Genomic DNA, 21,163 nt, shown 5'->3' with positions numbered 1-21,163 from the left:
TGTATACATCGTGTCTCTAGTCATTCAAAAGCAGCAAATTTGATCTTTTGATACTCCATAGTATTTGTTGTTTTATGAATTTTTATGGTTTTAGTGCAAGGAATGGGTTGCCTGAATCAGCCAGGAAAACCAACGAGTTAACGGAGCTTAAAGTCACTAATTAATCATGCACGACTTGATTAGACGTAGGACGTGATTATTTTCTAATTTGGAGAAACGTGTGTTATTTATAAGATAAGATAAGACAGAGGTTCCCACATTCTTTAGTAGAGCGCCTCTAGATTGTATAGAAGCATAGGGTCACTTTAGACAAGATTTAGTTTATTAATTAGTTTTCGAATTATTTATATAGCTTCTATAACATGAGCATTGTGAATAGTACAGCTTTTTAAAATGATGCATAAATTTAAAAGAAGTTAAACATTTTTAGTTTATTTAACACACAAATAAAAAAAAACAACTTTTTAAATATATATTTTTCTCCGATTCCTAACCGTATTGATGTAGAAAAAAAAAAGAATCACAGAAAAATCAAGTATATTGTCGAGGCTAGAGTAATCGATAATATAATCAAGTATCTTTTCTTTAGATCATTATGGGGAAATTCCCTATTCTATCAAAACGAGAATTGAATATATTTTTTTTTCTGTCATGTGTGTGACAATACAATTCTCTTGTTTGACATTTTTATGTATTAATAAATATTGTATTTCTTTTTGGTTTGTATTTTTTTGTTTATTTAATATTTTGTATCGTCATATAAAAATATCTTTATAAAAATGGAATAAACATTTTTTTTTTAAATTTCCTTTCAATTTCCTTGGACTGAAAGAGATGTCGTTATTTGTTGTCCTTAATATCAAAATATGTTTATCTTTGCACGTGAGAGAGAGAGGGAGAAAGAGAGGACAAAAGATGGCCTTGTCCTGACAATGCTTCACAATACAACTTCAACAATAATCATGTTTATGTAAATATAATCAAGCGTCAACACGAATAATAACATTGTGAAATTCTTAAATTCTATAGATTGGTGACGCGGTGGATAAGCGCCTGGCTTCCGAACCGGTGGTGCTGGGTTCAAATCTCGGTGAAGACTGGGATTTCTAATTTCGGTATCTTTAGGACGCCTCAGAGTCCACCAAGTTCTAATGGATACTCTGCGTTAGTTGGGGGAAAGTAAACTCTTAGTAAAGATGACTGGCCATTTAGCTGGCCACTTGACACCCTCGTTAATCGTGGGCCACAGAAATTTACATCTGCCCTATGTATCGCAAGGTCTTACAGGGGAAATTTTTTTTAAAGACTTAGCTGCTATGAGGAGCATGCATAAGACAACCGCGGGTGACTACTTGTTCAAAAAAAAAAACAGAAACAGACAACCTTTGGGGCAACCCTTTGACAACCAGTGTGGCGAATTTCTGTGACAACCTGTGTGACAACCTCCGTGAAAAACCTACATGACAACCTCTCATGTTAGAAAACAAAGAGCGAAATGAAATTTTTAAGACTCTATTTTTACCCTGTTTCCATAACGAGTAACCTATTAGCAGTAGACCAATCTTGGCTAATTAGCTGCAGAGCAAGTTCAGATTATGCAAATTCATGAATTATCATGTGATCATCAAACTCAATTTAAAGGAAGACCCAAATGGTTTTGACACTTTTTTAACTCTTTCTCTACGCCATTATTTACCACATTCTGGTGGAATCACCGCTGGTATCGTCAGTTAGGAGAGAAAGAGTTAATACATGTGTTTGGATTGATGTACTATTCTTTTTATTTTATTTTATAAAATAACTTTAGATATTGATTTTATTTTTTGGACGTATTTTTTTTTCCTGCGCATCCAAATATAGATTTACACCGGGTCCCTGTGTGACGTCAGAGGTGTTGATGACACACTCTAGTAGACTAGGGTCAGCCTGCATATGTTTTGCATATCTGTCCAGACTGCTAAAACAAGTCAGTCTTTCCTTTCGTGTGTTTGGGGGGGGGGGGGGGGGGAGGAGAAATCAAGTTACAAACTATCTTAGCCTAGTTACCCTAGTAGTTACTGTAAGAATGAAGCGATTGTGACCTATTTCGAAGATGTCGAAGCGGTCCGATTGGTTAGATCTAGAAGGGAGATGACGTAGGCAATGTCTAAAAATAAAATCTCATAAACCCGTGTTTGTTTATGTGTTTGTTTGTTTGTTTTTGTTGTTTGTTTTTAGATGTCAAGAATAAACTGTCTACTTTATTAACAATAAATGTTCCTAAGCATCTAAATTAAAAAAAAAAAGGTTGAAGGTCAACTATTTACGTAGAATTTAAAATACTTCGATAACTCAAATTTGAAACAAAAACTTCGGAGTTTCCTTTTAACGGCTTGAGAGGCTCATATCCACTCTTGCAAAAGCCCTGGACAAACCCTGCTGTTGTGCGCAGTTTATGAATCATCATTTTTGAAGTAACGTCTGTATTATATAAGATAAGATAAGATGAAGTGTAGCATGTAATAGGAGCACTGTGGTATTGAGAGATACAGGGGAAGTAACTATGGCGAACACATAGATCAGCTCCGATGAGGACTCAAAACACGGAGCCCGGCTTATGCAACAACTAAAAATCTGTTTAAATAAAATAGAAAGTACATGAGTTCGCCTGTCTTCTCCGAAACCTAACAAACAAATATTCACATTTGACTAGAGTAACACCTAAATTTAGAAAGCCTTCAGGACAGAAGACTCAAAAGTAAAGTAGCAATTATACATAAAATACTGAACCATAATCTTCAAATACAAAAGCAAAATTTAATAAAATACTCTGAAAGACACAAAGATAAAGGCACATTCCTCATCCCATATTCTAGGACAAATTTGTACAAATACTCCTTCTTCCCTAGTGCTATTAGAGCATGGAATGGGTTGCCTGAGCTAGCCAGGAAAACCAGTGACTTGGCAGAATTTAAGTCATTGCTTAATATGCATAACTAAATGCATGACGCGTAGGACGTAATCATCTTCTTTTTGAAGTAACGTCTGTATTATATAAGATAAGATAAGAAAGTTCTTCGATTAAGCAAAAGGTTTAGTAATGTGGCTTGTCAATAGGCGTGTATCAGTCATTTACTGAAAAGGTCAAATGTGGTCAATTAAAGGAGTGTGGCTTTTTAAAATATGTCAAGCTGAAACAAGAGGTCAGTTTACTCCTGTCCACGTGTGGGCTGGGCTCGTTTCTAGACCTATTTTTTTTATGTAAGTTGAGCGTAAAGATATATGGGTAAAACGTAAGTCTTGGGTTTGAATCCCACTTGAAACTAGAATATTTTTTATTATTTTTGACATCACTCTCTTCGACATCGCTTTCTATGACTCATTCTCCCTAACACCCCCTTCTATGACATCACTCTCTGTGACATCACCCTTTTCTCCTTAACACCCCCTTCTATGACATCACTCTCTGTGACATCACCCTTTTCGACATCACTCTCTTTAACATCACGCTCTTTGACATCACGCTCCTTGACATCACGCTCCTTGATATCACGCTCCTTGATATCACGCTCCTTGATATCACGCTCCTTGATATCACGCTCCTTGACATCACGCTCCTTGATATCACGCTCCTTGACATCACGCTTCTTGACATCACGCTCCTTGACATCACGCTCCTTGATATCACGCTCCTTGATATCACGCTCCTTGATACTCTCCTTTATATCACGCTCCTTGACATCACACTCCTTGGTATCACGCTGCTTGATATCACGCTCCTTGAAATCACGCTCCTTGATACCACGCTCCTTGATATCACGCTCCTTGATATCACGCTCCTTGAAATCACGCTCCTTGACATCACGCTCCTTGATAACACGCTCCTTGATATCACGCTCCTTGAAATCACGCTCCTTGATACTCTCCTTGATATCACGCTCCTTGACATCACGCTCCTTGATATCACGCTCCTTGACATCACGCTCCTTGATATCACGCTCCTTGACATCACGCTTCTTGACATCACGCTCCTTGATATCACGCTCCTTGATATCACGCTCCTTGATATCACGCTCCTTGAAATCACGCTCCTTGATATCACGCTCCTTGATACTCTCCTTTATATCACGCTCCTTGACATCACACTCCTTGATATCACGCTGCTTGATATCACGCTCCTTGAAATCACGCTCCTTGATACTCTCCTTGATATCACGCTCCTTGATATCACGCTCCTTGATATCACGCTCCTTGAAATCACGCTCCTTGACATCACGCTCCTTGATAACACGCTCCTTGATATCACGCTCCTTGAAATCAGGCTCCTTGATACTCTCCTTGATATCACGCTCCTTGACATCACGCTCCTTGATATCACGCTCCTTGACATCACTCTCCTTGACATCACTCTCCTTGACATCACGCTCCTTGACATCACGCTCCTTGACATCACTCTCCTTGACATCACTCTCCTTGACATCACTCTCCTTGACATCACGCTCCTTGACATCACGCTCCTTGATATCACGCTCCTTGACATCACGCTTCTTGACATCACGCTCCTTGATATCACGCTCCTTGATATCACGCTCCTTGATATCACGCTCCTTGATATCACGCTCCTTGATATCACGCTCCTTGATACTCTCCTTTATATCACGCTCCTTGACATCACACTCCTTGATATCACGCTGCTTGATATCACGCTCCTTGAAATCACGCTCCTTGATACTCTCCTTGATATCACGCTCCTTGATATCACGCTCCTTGATATCACGCTCCTTGAAATCACGCTCCTTGACATCACGCTCCTTGATAACACGCTCCTTGATATCACGCTCCTTGAAATCAGGCTCCTTGATACTCTCCTTGATATCACGCTCCTTGACATCACGCTCCTTGATATCACGCTCCTTGACATCACTCTCCTTGACATCACTCTCCTTGACATCACGCTCCTTGACATCACGCTCCTTGACATCACTCTCCTTGACATCACTCTCCTTGACATCACGCTCCTTGACATCACGCTCCTTGACATCAACCTCTTCGACATCAATCTCATTTAACGTTGCTCTTTTTTTTTTGTTTGTTTCTTTTCTTTAATAGCGAGCAGACGACCATCCAGATTTGATAGGCTTTGTTTCTCTAGCTTTTAATGTGACCCTCCTAAGACGTTTGCGCCCCATTTGGCGGTCCGGGAATAAGGTGTGTGTGTGTGTGTATGGTTTGGGGAAGGGGGCGCTGCAATCTCCCCATTCGTCTTCGAGAATCCATGAGCTTCAGAACGGTTATTCTCCTGACGTCTGCCGTGCAGTAAAGAAAAGGACCAAGACGCCCGTGTGTAGTCGCTGAATGAACTCTGTGTGTGTTAATATGTGATATGTAAGTTATAGCCCTTAGTCATTGTGGAGTTATGCGTCTTTGGTTGTGAGCATGCCCTTCCTGCCTAAGATGGCGTCCTATGTTGATGATTAAAAGTGTTCGGCCCAACTGCGACAAATTGTTGCCTCAATTCTTCAGGCCATACTTAACAGTGTACCGCCCAGGCTTTCCCCCAGCAAATGGAGAGGTCACTCCATCTCTGACAGACTTAACAGTGTGTAGTCGCTAAACGAACTTTCTACGTTGTGTCTGTTGTATTTATGTGTATGTTTCTGTTGTGTTGTCTGTATATGAGAAAAGAGTCCTTGTAATCACAACAAATTACCATAAGGATCAATAAAGCAAGACTTAGTCTTAGTCTTAAACAGTAACAATATAAATCTAAAACACATTTTCCTGTAACAAAAGCTACAATGCAATATATAGAAGGTTCTATTCCAAATTTTTTATATAAACCTTCTATTAACCCACTCCGTCTTTCTATCTGGTACAAATATTGTAAACATTTTTTTTTCTACTTTCCATTCATGGACATAAATAAATATAGACTGGCCAATTAAAGAGTTTTATGAAACGAAAATTTCTGACTTGCAATTTTGTGTACTTTATTATACAGCATTTATGAGCAGTATAAAAGTTAAGTATTCATATCTATTTCAGCCATAACCTATAAAAGTATTACATTATTTTCACTAGTGTTTTTTTTTTAATTTCTCAGCGTGAAGATCATGCAACTTTTCAGAATTCGGAAATCCGACAACAATAGATGTACATGTTTTCAAGTTACATGACGTTACTTCCTTTTCCCAGTCTATAGTTATTTATGTCTATGTTTCCATTATAGGATCAAGTTCAAATTTTTGCATAATTATTCAGAGTCGATGAAAATACACGAATCAATTAAAAAATTTTCTAATTTATTTAATCAATTAGAGGTAATTGATTAATTTTTCATTTATATAGAAAAGGCAGCTGAACCCTGCAGTATTGAGAGATATGGTTGTGATTTTGTGATTAATTTTTCATTTATATAGAAAAGGGAGTTAAACCCTGCAGTATTGAGAGATGTGGTTGTGATTTTGTGGTTCGTCAATATAGATAAGCTTTGTTTGTTTTTTTTAAGTATTTTTACATTTTGATTGTTAGTTCTTAATTTCACGTGACGGTACGGCCTAAAATTAATTTGTTTAAAAACTTGAACCAAAGCTCGTGTTGACGCCGAACTGTTAGGCGCCCAAGTATGGGGGGGGGGGGGCGGCCACCCCCGCTTCCTGGCTAGCGTGTCAAACAAGAAAAGGTGTTAAGTCCCCCTGGTCGATCCAGCGCCCGTTATACGCTGGTCACACACAAAAACAACAGGTTTTAGATTGACATGAGCGAGACGTCTTCCCAGCCTGGGTAGGTGAGCCAGTGGAAAGTGGGGGAGGGGGAGGAGTGTCGCATTGAGAGCCGGGTGTTGACGTGATGTGTGTGTGAGTGTTTATGTCAAGCGTGATATCCTATTATAGTTGTTACCACACACACACACACAGCTACAACATACACACACGCCATTGTTGGGAAGCGGACATGATACATACGTTGGCATACAGGGTCGGGGTGGCGAAACGGGTGGCCGCGTCATCGCGTGTTTGTTTATCTGTCTCGTTGACTAATGACACTTAAAGCAGAAGATCCATAATACCAGCGCTGACCAGCGGCCAGTAAACAGTCCTCTTCTTTTTTTTTTCTTTTGGTCACTGACGACTTGACCACATCACTTCGAATCGATACGGCCGTCACCACCATCGTTTTCCCACCTCCTCAATGTGTGATCTTCCTTGTCCCCAACACTCACACACACACAATCACACACACACAATATATATATATATATATACTCATACACACATTCTCACACAGACAAATACGCCCCTTTGTGGAGATTTTCCTACATGCTGTGAATATGCAAAGCGTTTTGGCGTATCCGGTTTAGAAAATAAAGCAAGTGTAGATAAGCTATGGTTTTGTTTAAATGCATAAAATAATTTTCACGCACTGTTCAGCACTGCAGAATCACATTGTCTAGGCCCTTCCGTTTGTAGATCAAGATACTTTCACTTAGAAAGAAGTATTAGACTTTCTCTTGCACTCTATGAAGCCTATGACTTACAACTTCTAAAACAGTTAGTTAACTAAACAATACTTATAAAGTTGAAGTCATACACGAATCAACTGCTACGCATTCAGCTTGTCCTCTTGGGGGCTAGCTGGGGCATGTAGCCATTGACCACTGGGGGGGGGGGAGGGGGTAATTTGCATACGGGCGAATGATTCCGGAGTAAGTTGTGTTTTGGACATACCGATGGTCTAGACTCTAGAGGTTAAGTTCCTTTGCAGTGCGTTACTGCTACTGAGGAAAATTCAGGAGCTGTTGACCCTTAGGCTGATTGCTGCTTACTGCGCTACAGCCTGGCAGAGTCTGCGGCGCTACTGATCGCAAACTGTACCAAATACTCCGTTTCTTTGGTCACATCAGCTGCGCGGAGAGGGGGGGAACTGCTGTGTGGGCGACATCGTTCCGACCATATACAATGCCCAGGCTTTCATCTTCATACAGAAAATGCCCGGCTCCTCTACCACCAAAGCGAAAGCCAACTTGACCTGCAGTATATGTGGACGGGAGTGTCTCTCCAAAATAGGGCTCCACAGCCATATGAAAAAAGTTTTTGAGATGAACGATAGTCGTTCTACGACTGAAGGAGGCCAATGTACTGCTAGGCGGTGTTGTCGTTTCCAGGGTCACTGGTTCGAGCCTCGGTCAGCGCAGTCCCATATTTTCGTCACATTAAATTTACTACTTTCTTTAATTCATTGGGGTTTTTAAAAAAAAAAAAAAAAAAAAAAAAATTGCACCATGTGCTGCTTCCAATTTATGTTTAATATGTATGTATTAGTCTCGCTTTTCATTCTTTCCCTTTATTCATTGGCTACCTCTAATGTTACACCGATAACTCTGTCCCTTATTTGGAGATCTTACTAGTAATAATATTAGCATTATATCACTTTATATACAGATAAGATTTTGGTCCATTCAATTTGACTACAAATGACCACCTCACCAAAACTACTATATCTTATCTTATCTTATCTTATCTTATCTTATCTTATCTTATCTTATCTTATCTTATCTTATATAATACAGACGTTACTTCAAAAGGGAAGATATAATAAAGACGCAAACACGAACAACATCCACACACACACATATATATGACAAACTATAGGTAATGACTATATGTTACGGACCTCAATACTCTCTACCTTTGACCTTACATAATGCTCTGATTTAATATCCAATCAATGTACATTGTGAAATCTTCATCCTCCAAAATGATAAGTTTCGCTTTTTTTTTTACATGCCTAGTTTCGAAGAGTCAAATTTAGCGTTGACATGTCTTAGCCAGTTAACATTACACAACTTATCAACATATCAACATTACACAACTTATCAACATTACACAACTTATCAACATTACAACATTACACAACTTATCAACATTACAACATTACACAACTTATCAACATTAAAACATTACACAACTTATCAACATTACAACATTACACAACATATCAACATTACACAACTTATCAACATTACACAGCATATCAAATTTACACAACATATCAACATTACACAACATATCAACATTACACAACTTATCAACATTACACAACATATCAACATTACACAACATATCAACATTACACAAGATATCAACATCACACAACTTATCAACATCACACAACATATCAACATCACACAACATATCAACATTACACAACATATCAACATCACACAACATATCAACATCACACAGCATATCAACATCACACAACATATCAACATTACACAACATATCAACATTACACAACATATCAACATTTCACAACTCAGCTCTAGTAGGAACCCAAGCTCGTGTATAGACGATATACTTACTGTTCGTGGGAGTTACACAAGACAGGCTCAACAACACAGGTCGACCTTGCTCAGCATTTCACAACGTCAACCTGTTGACATTTTCTGGTCTTAATCGTCTATAGTTTTTTGTTTTTTGTTTTTACTGCTGTTGTTTTGTTTTTAATTGCTTTTTGTCAATCGAACTCAAGGCAGTTTGTTTTTAGTGTTCATTGATTTGGTAGATTTCAAAGAAATACAACAATAACTTTATAGACAGATGGAGAGTGCATTATGTCATAATGGCGTCAGTGACTCCGAGTAGCGTTGTAGCTTTCAAGAATTGAGGCTTTTAACTCCGTTACGCGCGGTGGCGGAGTGGTAAAGCTGGGGGTCCCGGGTTCGAATCCTGGTGAAGACTGGGATTTTTTTTAAAACTCGGGATCTTTAAGGGGACTCTGACTCCATTCAGGTTAAATGGATATCTGACAATAGTTGGGGAAAAGTAAAGACGGTTGGTCGTTGTGCTGGCCACATGACACCCTCGTTAACCGTGGGGCCACAGAAACAGATGACCTTTATATCTTCTGCTCTATAGATCGCAAAGTCTGAAAGTGGAACTTATTTTATTTTTTTTAATCTTTTCTTCACAATTACCTTTACCCATCCCTTAGTCTGTTGGACCGTTGGGGCACCAAGCAAGATTCGTCGACCTTCTTTCTCCATTCCTCCCTGTCTTTTGCCTTGTTTAAAACCTCTATCAACGGTAGGACCGTCCATTCTTTTATGTTGTCCTCCCATCGCTTTATCTGTCTGCCTCTTCTTCTTTTGCCTGGTACTGTTCCCTGAAGGAAGGTCTTTGCGAGCCCCGATGGCCTTGTAATATGGCCATATATTTAAAGCTTCACTTCCTTAGTGTAAACAAGATCTAAGACAGCAAAGTTCTATTGTGAATAACCATGGGCGGAGTCTTGTAGGCGAGTTGGAAAGGGAAACATATATGAGACTCAAAGAAGGGCCCTTGTCAGGGTTGCGTTTTAAGCCTTAGCTCGGTTGCCTGGGCCCCTGACATTCAACATGCACCTGTCTTGCTAATGTCTCGCTTCTGTCTTGTTAGTGTCTTGCTTCTTGCCCTAATTTAAAATTAAAACACCTGTTTACTGCCATGCAGGCTAGCGCCACTAATTAACACAATGCAGAAATTGAACAGACTTTTTTACTAGGTAAACGTGGGCAGTGTTTTAAAATAGATTCTCCTTTCTTTAAATCTTAGTTTTGACTGAGTGGTTAAGCGCTCGGCTTCTGAACCTGAGGTCCTGGGTTCGAATCTCAATGAAGGCTGGGATTTCGAATTTCAGGATTTTTAGGGCGTCCCTGAGTCCACCCAACTCTAATGGTACCTGACTTTAGTTGGGGAAAGTAAAGGCGGTTGGTCGTTGTGCTGGCCACATGACACCCTGCTCGTTAACCGTTAGCCATAGAAACAGATGACCTTAACATCATCTGCCCCATAGATCGTAAGGTCTGAAAGAGGAAACTTTACTTTTTAAAGTCTAAACTGGGGGAAAAAAACACATTTCCATAAACAGAATTATAAATTCTGGCTTGACACCCAACAAGTCAATGACTAATCAGGGGAGATAATCTGAATGTTATCGATCTACTACTGGGGGAAGTTGCGGGACCTAGATATGTCATAAACATGTCTTCCCTGGAATCTTACGAACACTAACAAACATATATTAATCAATCTAAAAAAAAAAAATTACTGTTGGCCTATTTTTTTTTAGATTATTTTATGATAACTGTCAAAATCAACAGTCCACTTCAAATAAATCTATCACAAACTTTTTTTTTTAAATTGCTATGCTTAGCGTAACTTTCGTGCTTATAGTATGCTTAGGTCGAATCTCTTGTGTGGACCCGTGGGGGATTTCGTATATGGAAGACGATTTCTGTGCTGCCTTTAAGCGTTCAGCAAACACAACTCAGGTCGTGTCGGGTTTTGAACTCAAGCTCCCTTGATTGGTAGCCCAAGCAGGATTTTCTACTCGGCCACACATGCCTCAAGCTTAAGCCTCTAATTAACATACATGACTAGATGGACACGTGAAGGGACGTATGCTACAACTGTTTAAATTAACTATACAAAATACAAAAGAAATAACGCTTATCTTATAGGAAGAACTCCACACTTACAAATCTATTTCTCAGTAATGCAAAATATATTTCCGTTTTTCGATATCAAACAAAATAATTAATTAACAATAATTAATTAACTAATTGGTTTTATTTTTTTTTTATTGATTCATGTTTTGTTAAGTATCATTAATAATTATGAAAGTTTCAACTTGACTATAGACTGGGTGTGGGAGAAATAATAATTATCTAAGGGACCAAACCCCACATACTTAGCCATACCTGTTAATACTGAAGGATTAATTTCCACTGTAAATATCAAACAAAATAATTAATTATCAATAATTAATTGACTAATTGGTTAATTTTTTTATTGATTCATGTTTTGTTAGGTAATATAACTAATTGTGGAAAATTTCAACTTTATCCGAGAATTAGTGTGGGGTGAAATAACGTCTTCGAAATTCTTACTACATATACATTTTTATGACTTAGATGTGGTAAATACTTTTTAACCAAGCAAGTCGTTGTATGACTTAATGGTGAAAAACAGGTGACTGCTGTATGAATAAAATAAAAAAAAGGCCCCGGAACAATACATGATACAACTCTGATCCTAAATCTTTGTTATTAGGGCATCTAGTGAAAGATAATTCATTTACACTGGGACTCCACCAGTCAGAGTTATTTTACTAGAAACTTCTAATTTGTTCTTCTTCATCCACCTCAAACACTCTCACACATCCTCACACACTCTCACGCACACTTTTCTTTCTCTCACATTTTTCTTGCGTGTTTTTTTTTTTGTTTTTTTTTGTTCTGATTTTTCTCGGGCGCGTCAATGATAAATGACAGGGAGTTGTCCGCCCTTGGTAAAACCAAAAGTACTAGAGATGACCCAATTTCCCAAAGTTTCCAACATGGCGCTGAATTGTTTATCGTCTGTTTAGATCTAGACTATTCTAGACCTTGATTCTAGTTAAAATAAAAAAAAAATTTCAAATTCCATATTATTATAAATAATTATACAAATCACAAATACTAAGGGTCCGAATAGGACTCAAACGGACCAATAGAAGACTGACAAACCACAATAACCACAACCATAATAACCACAATAACATTAACCACAATCACAATAACCAAATCAAAATAACCACAACCACAATAATCACAATAACCACAAACATAATAACCACTATAAAAATAACCACAATAACATTAAATACAATCACAATAACCACAACCACAATAACAACAATCACAATAACCACAACCACAATAACCACAATAACCACACCCATAATAACCACAATAACCACAACCACAATCACAATAACCACAATCACAATAACCACAACCACAATAACCACAATAACCACAACCACAATAACCACAATAACCACAACCACAATAACCACAACCACAATAACCACAATCACAATAACCACAACCATAATAACCACAATCACAATAACTACAATCACAATAACCACAATAAGAACAATCACAATAACCACAATCACAATAACCACAATCACAATAACCACAATAAGAACAATCACAATAACCACAATCACAATAACCACAATCACAATAACCACAATAAGAACAATCACAATAACCACAATCACAATAACTACAATCACAATAACCACAATAAGAACAATCACAATAACCACAATCACAATAACCACAATCACAATAAACACAACCACAATAACCACAATCACAATAACTACAATCACAATAACCACAATAAGAACAATCACAATAACCACAACCACAATAACCACAACCACAATAACCACAATCACAATAACCACAACCACAATAACCACAATCACAATAACCACAACCACAATAACCACAATCACAATAACCACAACCACAATAACCACAATAACCACAATCACAATAACCACAATCAGAATAACTACAATCACAATAACCACAATAAGAACAACCACAATAACCACAACCACAATAACCACAACCACAATAACCACAACCACAATAACCACGACCACAATAACCACAACCACAATAATCACGACCACAATAACCACAATAAGAACAAACTTGAGAAACACGTGTACACATTGCACAGGGTCACTATTGCGAGTAGCTATATATACACAACGGCGGGGGTCAAAGACCGAAAATGGTTATTGTAAGTGAAAAAAAAATTGTGTTAACTGAGAATTTAAGTGTTTCAAATTATTATTTTATTTTAATCTTTTTTTCATTCACCAAGGCCCTGACTGTAAAGTAAAGTTCCCCTTTCTGACATTGTGGTCTATAGGGCAGATGATGTAAACGTCATCTGTTTCTGTGGCCCACGATTAACAAGGGTGTCATGTGGCCAGCACAACGACCAACCGCCTTTACTTTTCCCAACTTATGTCAGGTACCTATTAGAGCTTGGTGGACTCAGAGAGCCGCCCAAAGATCCCGAAGTTAAAAATCCCAGTCTTCACCAGGATTAGAAACCGGGTCCCCGGTTCACAAGCCTAGCGCTTTACCGCTCAGCCACCCTGACTGACTCCTCGCTATTGAGATGAACGAAAAATATGAAAATGTAACGCGCCCTGCTTTCTGCGTAAATAGAACAATGAAGCGATTTTACGATTAAAACCCCAGAGGTTATATTACCCAAAAGTTTGTTTTTAATTTAATTTCACAGTTTCCTCCCAATGTTTTTGTAAAGCCGACAGATTAATGTTTTAAACCACACAATGAAACTTACAGTAACATTTTTCCCATTTTAATCACCATTTTTGTAGGCATTAACTCTTTCTCTCCTAACTGACCATACCAACGTTAATTCCACCAGAATGTGGTAATTAATTACGGAGAGAAAGAGTTAAAATAAAAATTGTCACTCACAAACTGAGACAAAGTCCAAGTGTTAACAGATGATGGTATAGGTCATAGGTCATAGGTCATAGTTATAGTTTCGTAGTCATTAGAGTGATGGGGGTACTAAGGCCTGGCACCTAGGCATCTTCGTGTGACGGTAGCAACTGAATTGTTCCTATGCCGCTTTCAACCTGTGGCGCTCGGGTGGAAACATTCGCTATAGGAGACGATTAGACCAACAGGGAAGCAAAAAAAAACAGCACCCGTTGGGGTGCCTGAGGGCTGAGTTCATTGCAATGGCGGGGATGGAAGAAAGCCTCGTCAAACATATCACTGTCCACAATCCCTTCCCTAAAAACCTCTTTACGACGATCACGGCTGATGTTGTGCGGAGAAGGAATATGGGGGGTTTCCCTAGTGCGCTTGACCTTTGGCCTCGCTTCTAATCCGAGCGTTATCGGTAATAGGGATGTAAAAATTGACATCTGTTTGGAACTTTCTCAGACAGTCATTTGTTCAGACAGGCACACGGAGTCAAGCTTCCATAGGCCTGGAGTTCCGAGAGTTACATTAGTTCAGACAGGCAGATGGAGTCAAGCGTCCATAGGCCTGGAGTTCCGCGAGTCATAGACTCAACTCGTAGGACAGTTTCAAAGTAGTGGACAACCATGGAATGCTTTCTCGAAAGATGCAATACCTGCGAACAGCTTCCCATTTAGTACAAGAGTCATTCTGGTGTAAGGTGGCCGTTTGGAGAGGAGAAGTGATACTAGAATTCATGGGCCGGAATCGTTTGTGTTTGGGAGGGTGTTTTAAAGTGGGCTGTTTCGAGTCAACGTTGTAACAGCAACTAGAGCTTTGAAATTTGAGTAGATTTTTTTTTTGAAAGTGTAGGGAAAAAAAAGGAGGTGGTTCCGTAAAAATTGTTAATTGATCGGAATGTATATATAATAAGAAACAAAATAGCCCCGGACAAATATTATCATGTAGCCTATAAATACATCTAGAATATGCGGACATTTAGAATGTATCGGGAGCGTGTTATTGCTAGTCTTTCTATTATTCGAAGTTTAAAGAAGGAGGAAGGGTCCATGGCTATATAAATAATATGTGTGCTGTTTATGTGTGATTACCAATAAAAGGTGGATAATGCTAGTCGTTAAATATTTATAGTTCTTAAATTATAGTTTTTGGTGTCCGAGCAAAATCACGAATAAGTAGATTTTATTTAGTGTAGTATGGAATCTATTAAAGGAAGGTAACTCTTAAATTACAGTACTGTGTTTCATTAAATTCCATCGTGTCTGATTTTTTAAATAATAATAGTAATAATAATAATAAAAATATTTTTAATTTGTTAACAATGCAAAAATGCTCTATGAAATAAAATTGTTTGTTGTTGTTATTTAATTGTTTTTTGTTTCTTAATATTATTCACTAGTTAAAATACATAATTACATTAAATAAGTATACAGTCCATTTTTATACCTACGTTATCAAATTGATGAATATATTATAAAAAATAAACTGCAGAAGAAAAGAGACCGAATGACCAAGGATTCATATGATGACAAAGTTAAAATTGATAAGCGCAAATTCTGAAGTGCCCTAAAAAACGAAACAAAAAAAATTCTGCTTCAGACTTATATCGCCTAAATTGAAAACTTGTGCTATATGCGCTTAATCCCACGAATTATAAATACAGAATGATGCCTACAATAAGCCTCTTCCACAACTTTGAATGTGACTCCATTAATAATTCAAAGTAGTTTAGAACTTTGCACTTGGCAGCTGTCTTATTTTCTTATCTTATAAAATACAAAAAAAAAATAAGATGATTACGTCGTGTCCCTAGGTCAGTCTAGTCCTGCATGTTAACCAATGACTTAAATTCTGCCAGGTCACTGGTTTTCCTGGCTAGCTCAGGCAACCCATTCCATGCTCTAATAGCACTAGGGAAGAAGGAGTATTTGTACAAATTTGTCCTAGCATATGGGACGAGGGATGTGCCTTTATCTTTGTGTCTTTCTGAGTATTTTATTAAATTTTGTTTTTGTATTGGAAGATTATGGTTCAGTGTTTTATGTATAATTGCTACTTTACTTTTGAGCCTTCTGTCCTGAACGCTTTCTAAATTTAGTGATTTTAATTAAAAAAAAAAGTGTTACTCGAATCAAATGTGAAAATTCGTTTGTTATGAATCTCACTACTCTATTTTGTGTCTGTTCCAGTTTCTTAATGTTTTCTTGAGTTGAGGGGGTCCCAAACAAAGGATGCATATTCTATTATTGCTCTTAGCAAGGTTAAATAAATATTGATTCTTACTGGGTAGATTAAACAACGATATTAACAAATGTACTTCAAAACTTTTGTCTTCTGTGAAGTTGATGTTAAACTTTTGTCTCCTGTGGAGTTGATGTTAAACTTTTGTCTCCTGTGGAGTTGATGTTAAACTTTTATCTCCTGTGGTTTTGTCTCCTGTGGAGTTGATGTTAAACTTTTGTCTCCTGTGGAGTTGATGTTAAACTTTTGTATTCTCTGGAGTTGATGTTAAACTTTTGTCTCCTGTGGAGTTGATGACTTTTGTCTCTTGTGGAGTTGATGTTAAACTTTTGTCTCCTGTGGAGTTGATGTTAAGCTTTTGTATTCTCTGGAGTTGATGTTAAACTTTTGTCTCCTGTGGAGTTGATGACTTTTGTCTCTTGTGGAGTTGATGTTAAACTTTTGTCTCCTGTGGAGTTGATGTTAAACTTTTGTATTCTCTGGAGTTGATGTTAAACTTTTGTCTCCTGTGGAGTTGATGACTTTTGTCTCTTGTGGAGTTGATGTTAAACTTTTGTCTCCTGTGGAGTTGATGTTAAACTTTTGTATTCTCTGGAGTTGATGTTAAACTTTTGTCTCCTGTGGAGTTGATGACTTTTGTCTCTTGTGGAGTTGATGTTAAACTTTTGTCTCCTGTGGAGTTGATGACTTTTGTCTCTTGTGGAGTTGATGTTAAACTTTTGTCTCCTGTGGAGTTGATGTTAAACTTTTGTATTCTCTGGAGTTGATGTTAAACTTTTGTCTCCTGTGGAGTTGATGACTTTTGTCTCTTGTGGAGTTGATGTTAAACTTTTGTCTCCTGTGGAGTTGATGTTAAACTTTTGTCTCCTGTGGAGTTGATGACTTTTGTCTCCTCTGTAGTTGATGTTAAACTTTTGTCTCCTGTGGAGTTGATGTTAAACTTTTGTATTCTTTGGAGTTGATGTTAAACTTTTGTCTCCTCTGGAGTTGATGTTAAACTATTGTCTCCTGTGGAGATGATGTTAAACTCTTGTCTCCTGTGGAGTTGATGTTAAACTTTTGTCTCCTTTGGAGTTGATGTTAAACTTGTGTCTCCTGTGGAGTTGATGTTAAACTTTTGTCTCCCGTGGATTTGATGTTAAACTTTTGTCTCCTGTGGGGTTGATGTTAAACAGTCAGGACTACTTATCAGAAGTCTTCAGGTTCCTAAACTTGTGACGACGGACCGACGCGCATTCAGAATATCAGACTATTCATCGTGTGACTCGGAATCCTAGCAGGTTACATGGTTGACCGATGACATTGACTTTTCAAATGACCCGAAGTTTGAGGACCTCGTTCTGGATAACATATTTTGTAATCAATTACGTCAATTCCTATGAGCTCCCTTCTTATATTTACCATTCTGTGTAGAAACTCGAATCTTCTAGAACGCGACGCGGAGATAAACTTCCTGTTTACACATCTCTTGAGACCTTGACGCCTACATCACGTGACAATGTTACGCATTGACTCAAAATTGTTTTGAAAGTTATGTTCAGACATTGGTGAACGGAAATATTTTATCCGCAGTGTCCTTCATTTCATTGTATATACTGTCTTCCTATCCTAGTGACATAGTATTTACTTTGTAAAAAAGTTATGATGTTAAGCTTAAAATCTACACACACAAAATTCTATCTATGTCATCGATTTGTGGGTATTTAAAATTACTTAATTATAATTAAATCATAATCTTATAATATGATACCTAAACTACAACACGCGGACCGTATCCAGTCTCTGACGCGGGGCTATCTGGGCAGGAAATGTTTTTCCAACAATTTAAAATGTAGCCCTTATGGGTCGGTTCTTTTGGGATACACGATTTTTTTTTGTTTACTACTGCGGCCCGCGTATCATTCGTTTAAAATGACATTTCTTCCAGGTCGAATTAGGCAAGGCACTACTGATCTAATTCAATGCATGACCTATCACCAATTTTACTAGTTGCCTCCCTTTTCTGCTTTACTGAATTCCCTCCCTTGGGTCTGCGAGTAGATCTAAATTTAGTTTTTTTGTTGTTTTTTTGTAAAAAATAGCAGCAAATACAATTTCAGAGTTCAGTTTTTTTAAATCTCGACTCGATGACATGTTTATTGTGATGTGCCATCAATGGTATTGATCGAGACTTCGCATCTCACTCCATTGTAATATTCCAGTTTTTTTTTTTTTTCGGTTTATTTCCGTTGTTCAAATTATCTAGGTTCAATGCGGGACATATCAAGGGAGTTAATGGCTCCCTTCGATTTTTCTCTTCTGCTCTGTCAACAGGATCGTATTTGCTTCCCTTTGTCCCTCCAGTTTCATTTCATTTACCCACAATCCAATTTCTTTTATTATATTATGCCCTGGATCTACGCAGTTCTAAAGTAAACAGGTTTGCGTTCTGCGCACTAAGGCCTGCGGTGCACTTATAGCCCTTTTCAGAAATATTTTGACTTTTAAATATTGTGGTGTGGTGGCAACTTCCGTTTATGCTGGTGAGGAGTGGGTGTCATTCCATTCAAGATGTGTTAGTTGAATTAATGAAAGCGGCTGATTTGCATATTTTGTCACATTTGACGGAGCTAAGACTGTTGTCCACTGGGATCTTTTAAAGTATTTTTTTCCGTCACCTGCGCCTGTCATTTGCAAGCAGTGGTGTAGCTAGGAATTAGCCATCAATTGAGTCCCGGGGGGCTTCACCTCTTTGGGGGAGGGGGCTGCATTTTGCGTAATATTTAATATTTAATGTCAACACACTCATTTCGGGGTTCCTCTCAAGTTGGGGCCCTGGGGAAGTTTGTAATGGCTTTTCTTTATGATTTAGTTATATATTGCTGCAACGATGAAATTCAGCGGTTAATTTCGATGGTTTAGTTTTGCTTTGGCACCCATGCCAGTCTATCAACTTAATACATTAATTAAGTTTAACAAGTAATCAAGTAATGTCAATGTAAAAAAAAAAAAAAAAAAAGTAAAAGTTCCCCTTGTGGTCTATAGGGCAGATGATGTAAAGGTCATCTGTTTCTACGGTTAACGAGGGTGTCATGTGGCCAGCACATCGACCAACCGCCTTTACTTTTCCACAACTAATGTCAGGTGGACTCAGAGGCGCCCTAAGATTCCGAAATTAAAAATCCCAGTCTCCACAAGGATTCAAGCCCGGGACCACCGGTTCGGAAGCCAAGCGCTTTTTTCGCTCAGCCAATGGGCCAATGGGCTAACGTAAATTATTTAACAAGAAGCTATCCTGAAACACAAATGTTATGATATAAATTGAATTAGCGGAAAAGAAATAGCGAAAGGAGCCCATATGGGAACAAGTCACCCAAGCCAAACAAAAAGAAGCTCCAGAAAGAACCAGCCACTCGAGCCAAACAAAAAGAAGCTCCAGAAAGAACCAGCCACTCGAGCCAAACAAAAAGAAGCTCCAGAAAGAACCAGCCACTCGAGCCAAACAAAAAGAAGCTCCAGAAAGAACCAGCCACTCGAGCCAAACAAAAAGAAGCTCCAGAAAGAACCAGCCACTCGAGCCAAACAAAAAGAAGCTCCAGAAAGAACCAGCCACTCGAGCCAAACAAAAAGAAGCTCCAGAAAGAACCAGCCACTAGAGCCAAACAAAAAGAAGCTCCAGAAAGAACCAGCCACTCGAGCCAAACAAAAAGAAGCTCCAGAAAGAACCAGCCACTCGAGCCAAACAAAAAGAAGCTCCAGAAAGAACCAGCCACTCAAGCCAAAGACAAAATACAATGACGCTAACGGAGAACGTCTTTAGAGACATTGAATATAATACTTGTCTTTTTTTTCATAAGGAAACCTCAGCATTTGTGATATTCATTTTAAACTTTTTCATCCTAGGAATCCTTAGGCCTCTTCTCTTGCCTCTTTTTGGGTGTTTCTTTCTTTCAATTCTTTTGTGGGCCTCATGCCTCTTTTTGGGGCCTCTTTTTTTAAATATTTATTTTATTTAAAAGAAAACACATATCATTTTATATTAATAATAACACAAAGAATATTTTATAAAACCAATTCTTATGCAGGTAATAATTTCAAAAACACAATATCCTACACTTCCAGCATGATCGTGGAGTACACTGCAGCTAAAGGTACCAGAAAAAGCTGTGACTGTGTCATTTTAAAATAATCTTGAACACTTTTCCAAACAAAATTTTTACAATGAAGACTTATATAATAAGATGTTTAAATTCATTCCTCTTCTTTTTTTCCAACCATTTTTTTCTTTGTGAGATTACGACTTATTAATACTAATTAAATGTTAATACCGAAATCTCTTGTATTTCAATTATTATAGTCTGAAAAACTTTAGTAATTTTGCATATTTATTTATTAATATACACATGCAAACCAAATGATATAAAATACTTCAAAACTTTGCTCAGGTAATCTGGTTAAATTCTACTCTACCGTGCATCAATACTCATCACCAGACATCGCAATTAACCAATACCCATCCGCAGACATTAAAACACTTCTGTAAAATCTTCACTAAACACAGACACACATCACCATCGAAACATCACCAGACATCGAAAC

At 37.9% G+C, this 21,163-nt stretch overlaps 1 protein-coding gene across 1 annotated transcript; it reads left to right on the top strand.

Moving 5' to 3' along the window:
- The first annotated feature begins 19,922 nt into the window (after window positions 1-19,922).
- Window positions 19,923-20,384, top strand: LOC129922105 (uncharacterized). Its single transcript, XM_056006690.1, has one exon. The coding sequence runs from the start codon at window positions 19,923-19,925 to the stop codon at window positions 20,382-20,384; it is 462 nt and encodes a 153-aa protein (XP_055862665.1).
- Window positions 20,385-21,163: the final 779 nt, after the last annotated feature.

This window comes from Biomphalaria glabrata, chromosome 12, assembly GCF_947242115.1.
Source record: "Biomphalaria glabrata chromosome 12, xgBioGlab47.1, whole genome shotgun sequence".
In the NCBI taxonomy this organism is placed as follows: domain Eukaryota; kingdom Metazoa; phylum Mollusca; class Gastropoda; family Planorbidae; genus Biomphalaria; species Biomphalaria glabrata.
The sequence above is the reverse complement of the archived record's forward strand: the minus strand, read 5'-3'. Positions and strand labels throughout refer to the sequence as shown.

Bases quoted from the DNA above. Each gene is read 5' to 3' on its own strand.
- LOC129922105 (XM_056006690.1), top strand. From the start codon at position 19,923: ATGGGAACAAGTCACCCAAGCCAAACAAAAAGAAGCTCCAGAAAGAAC.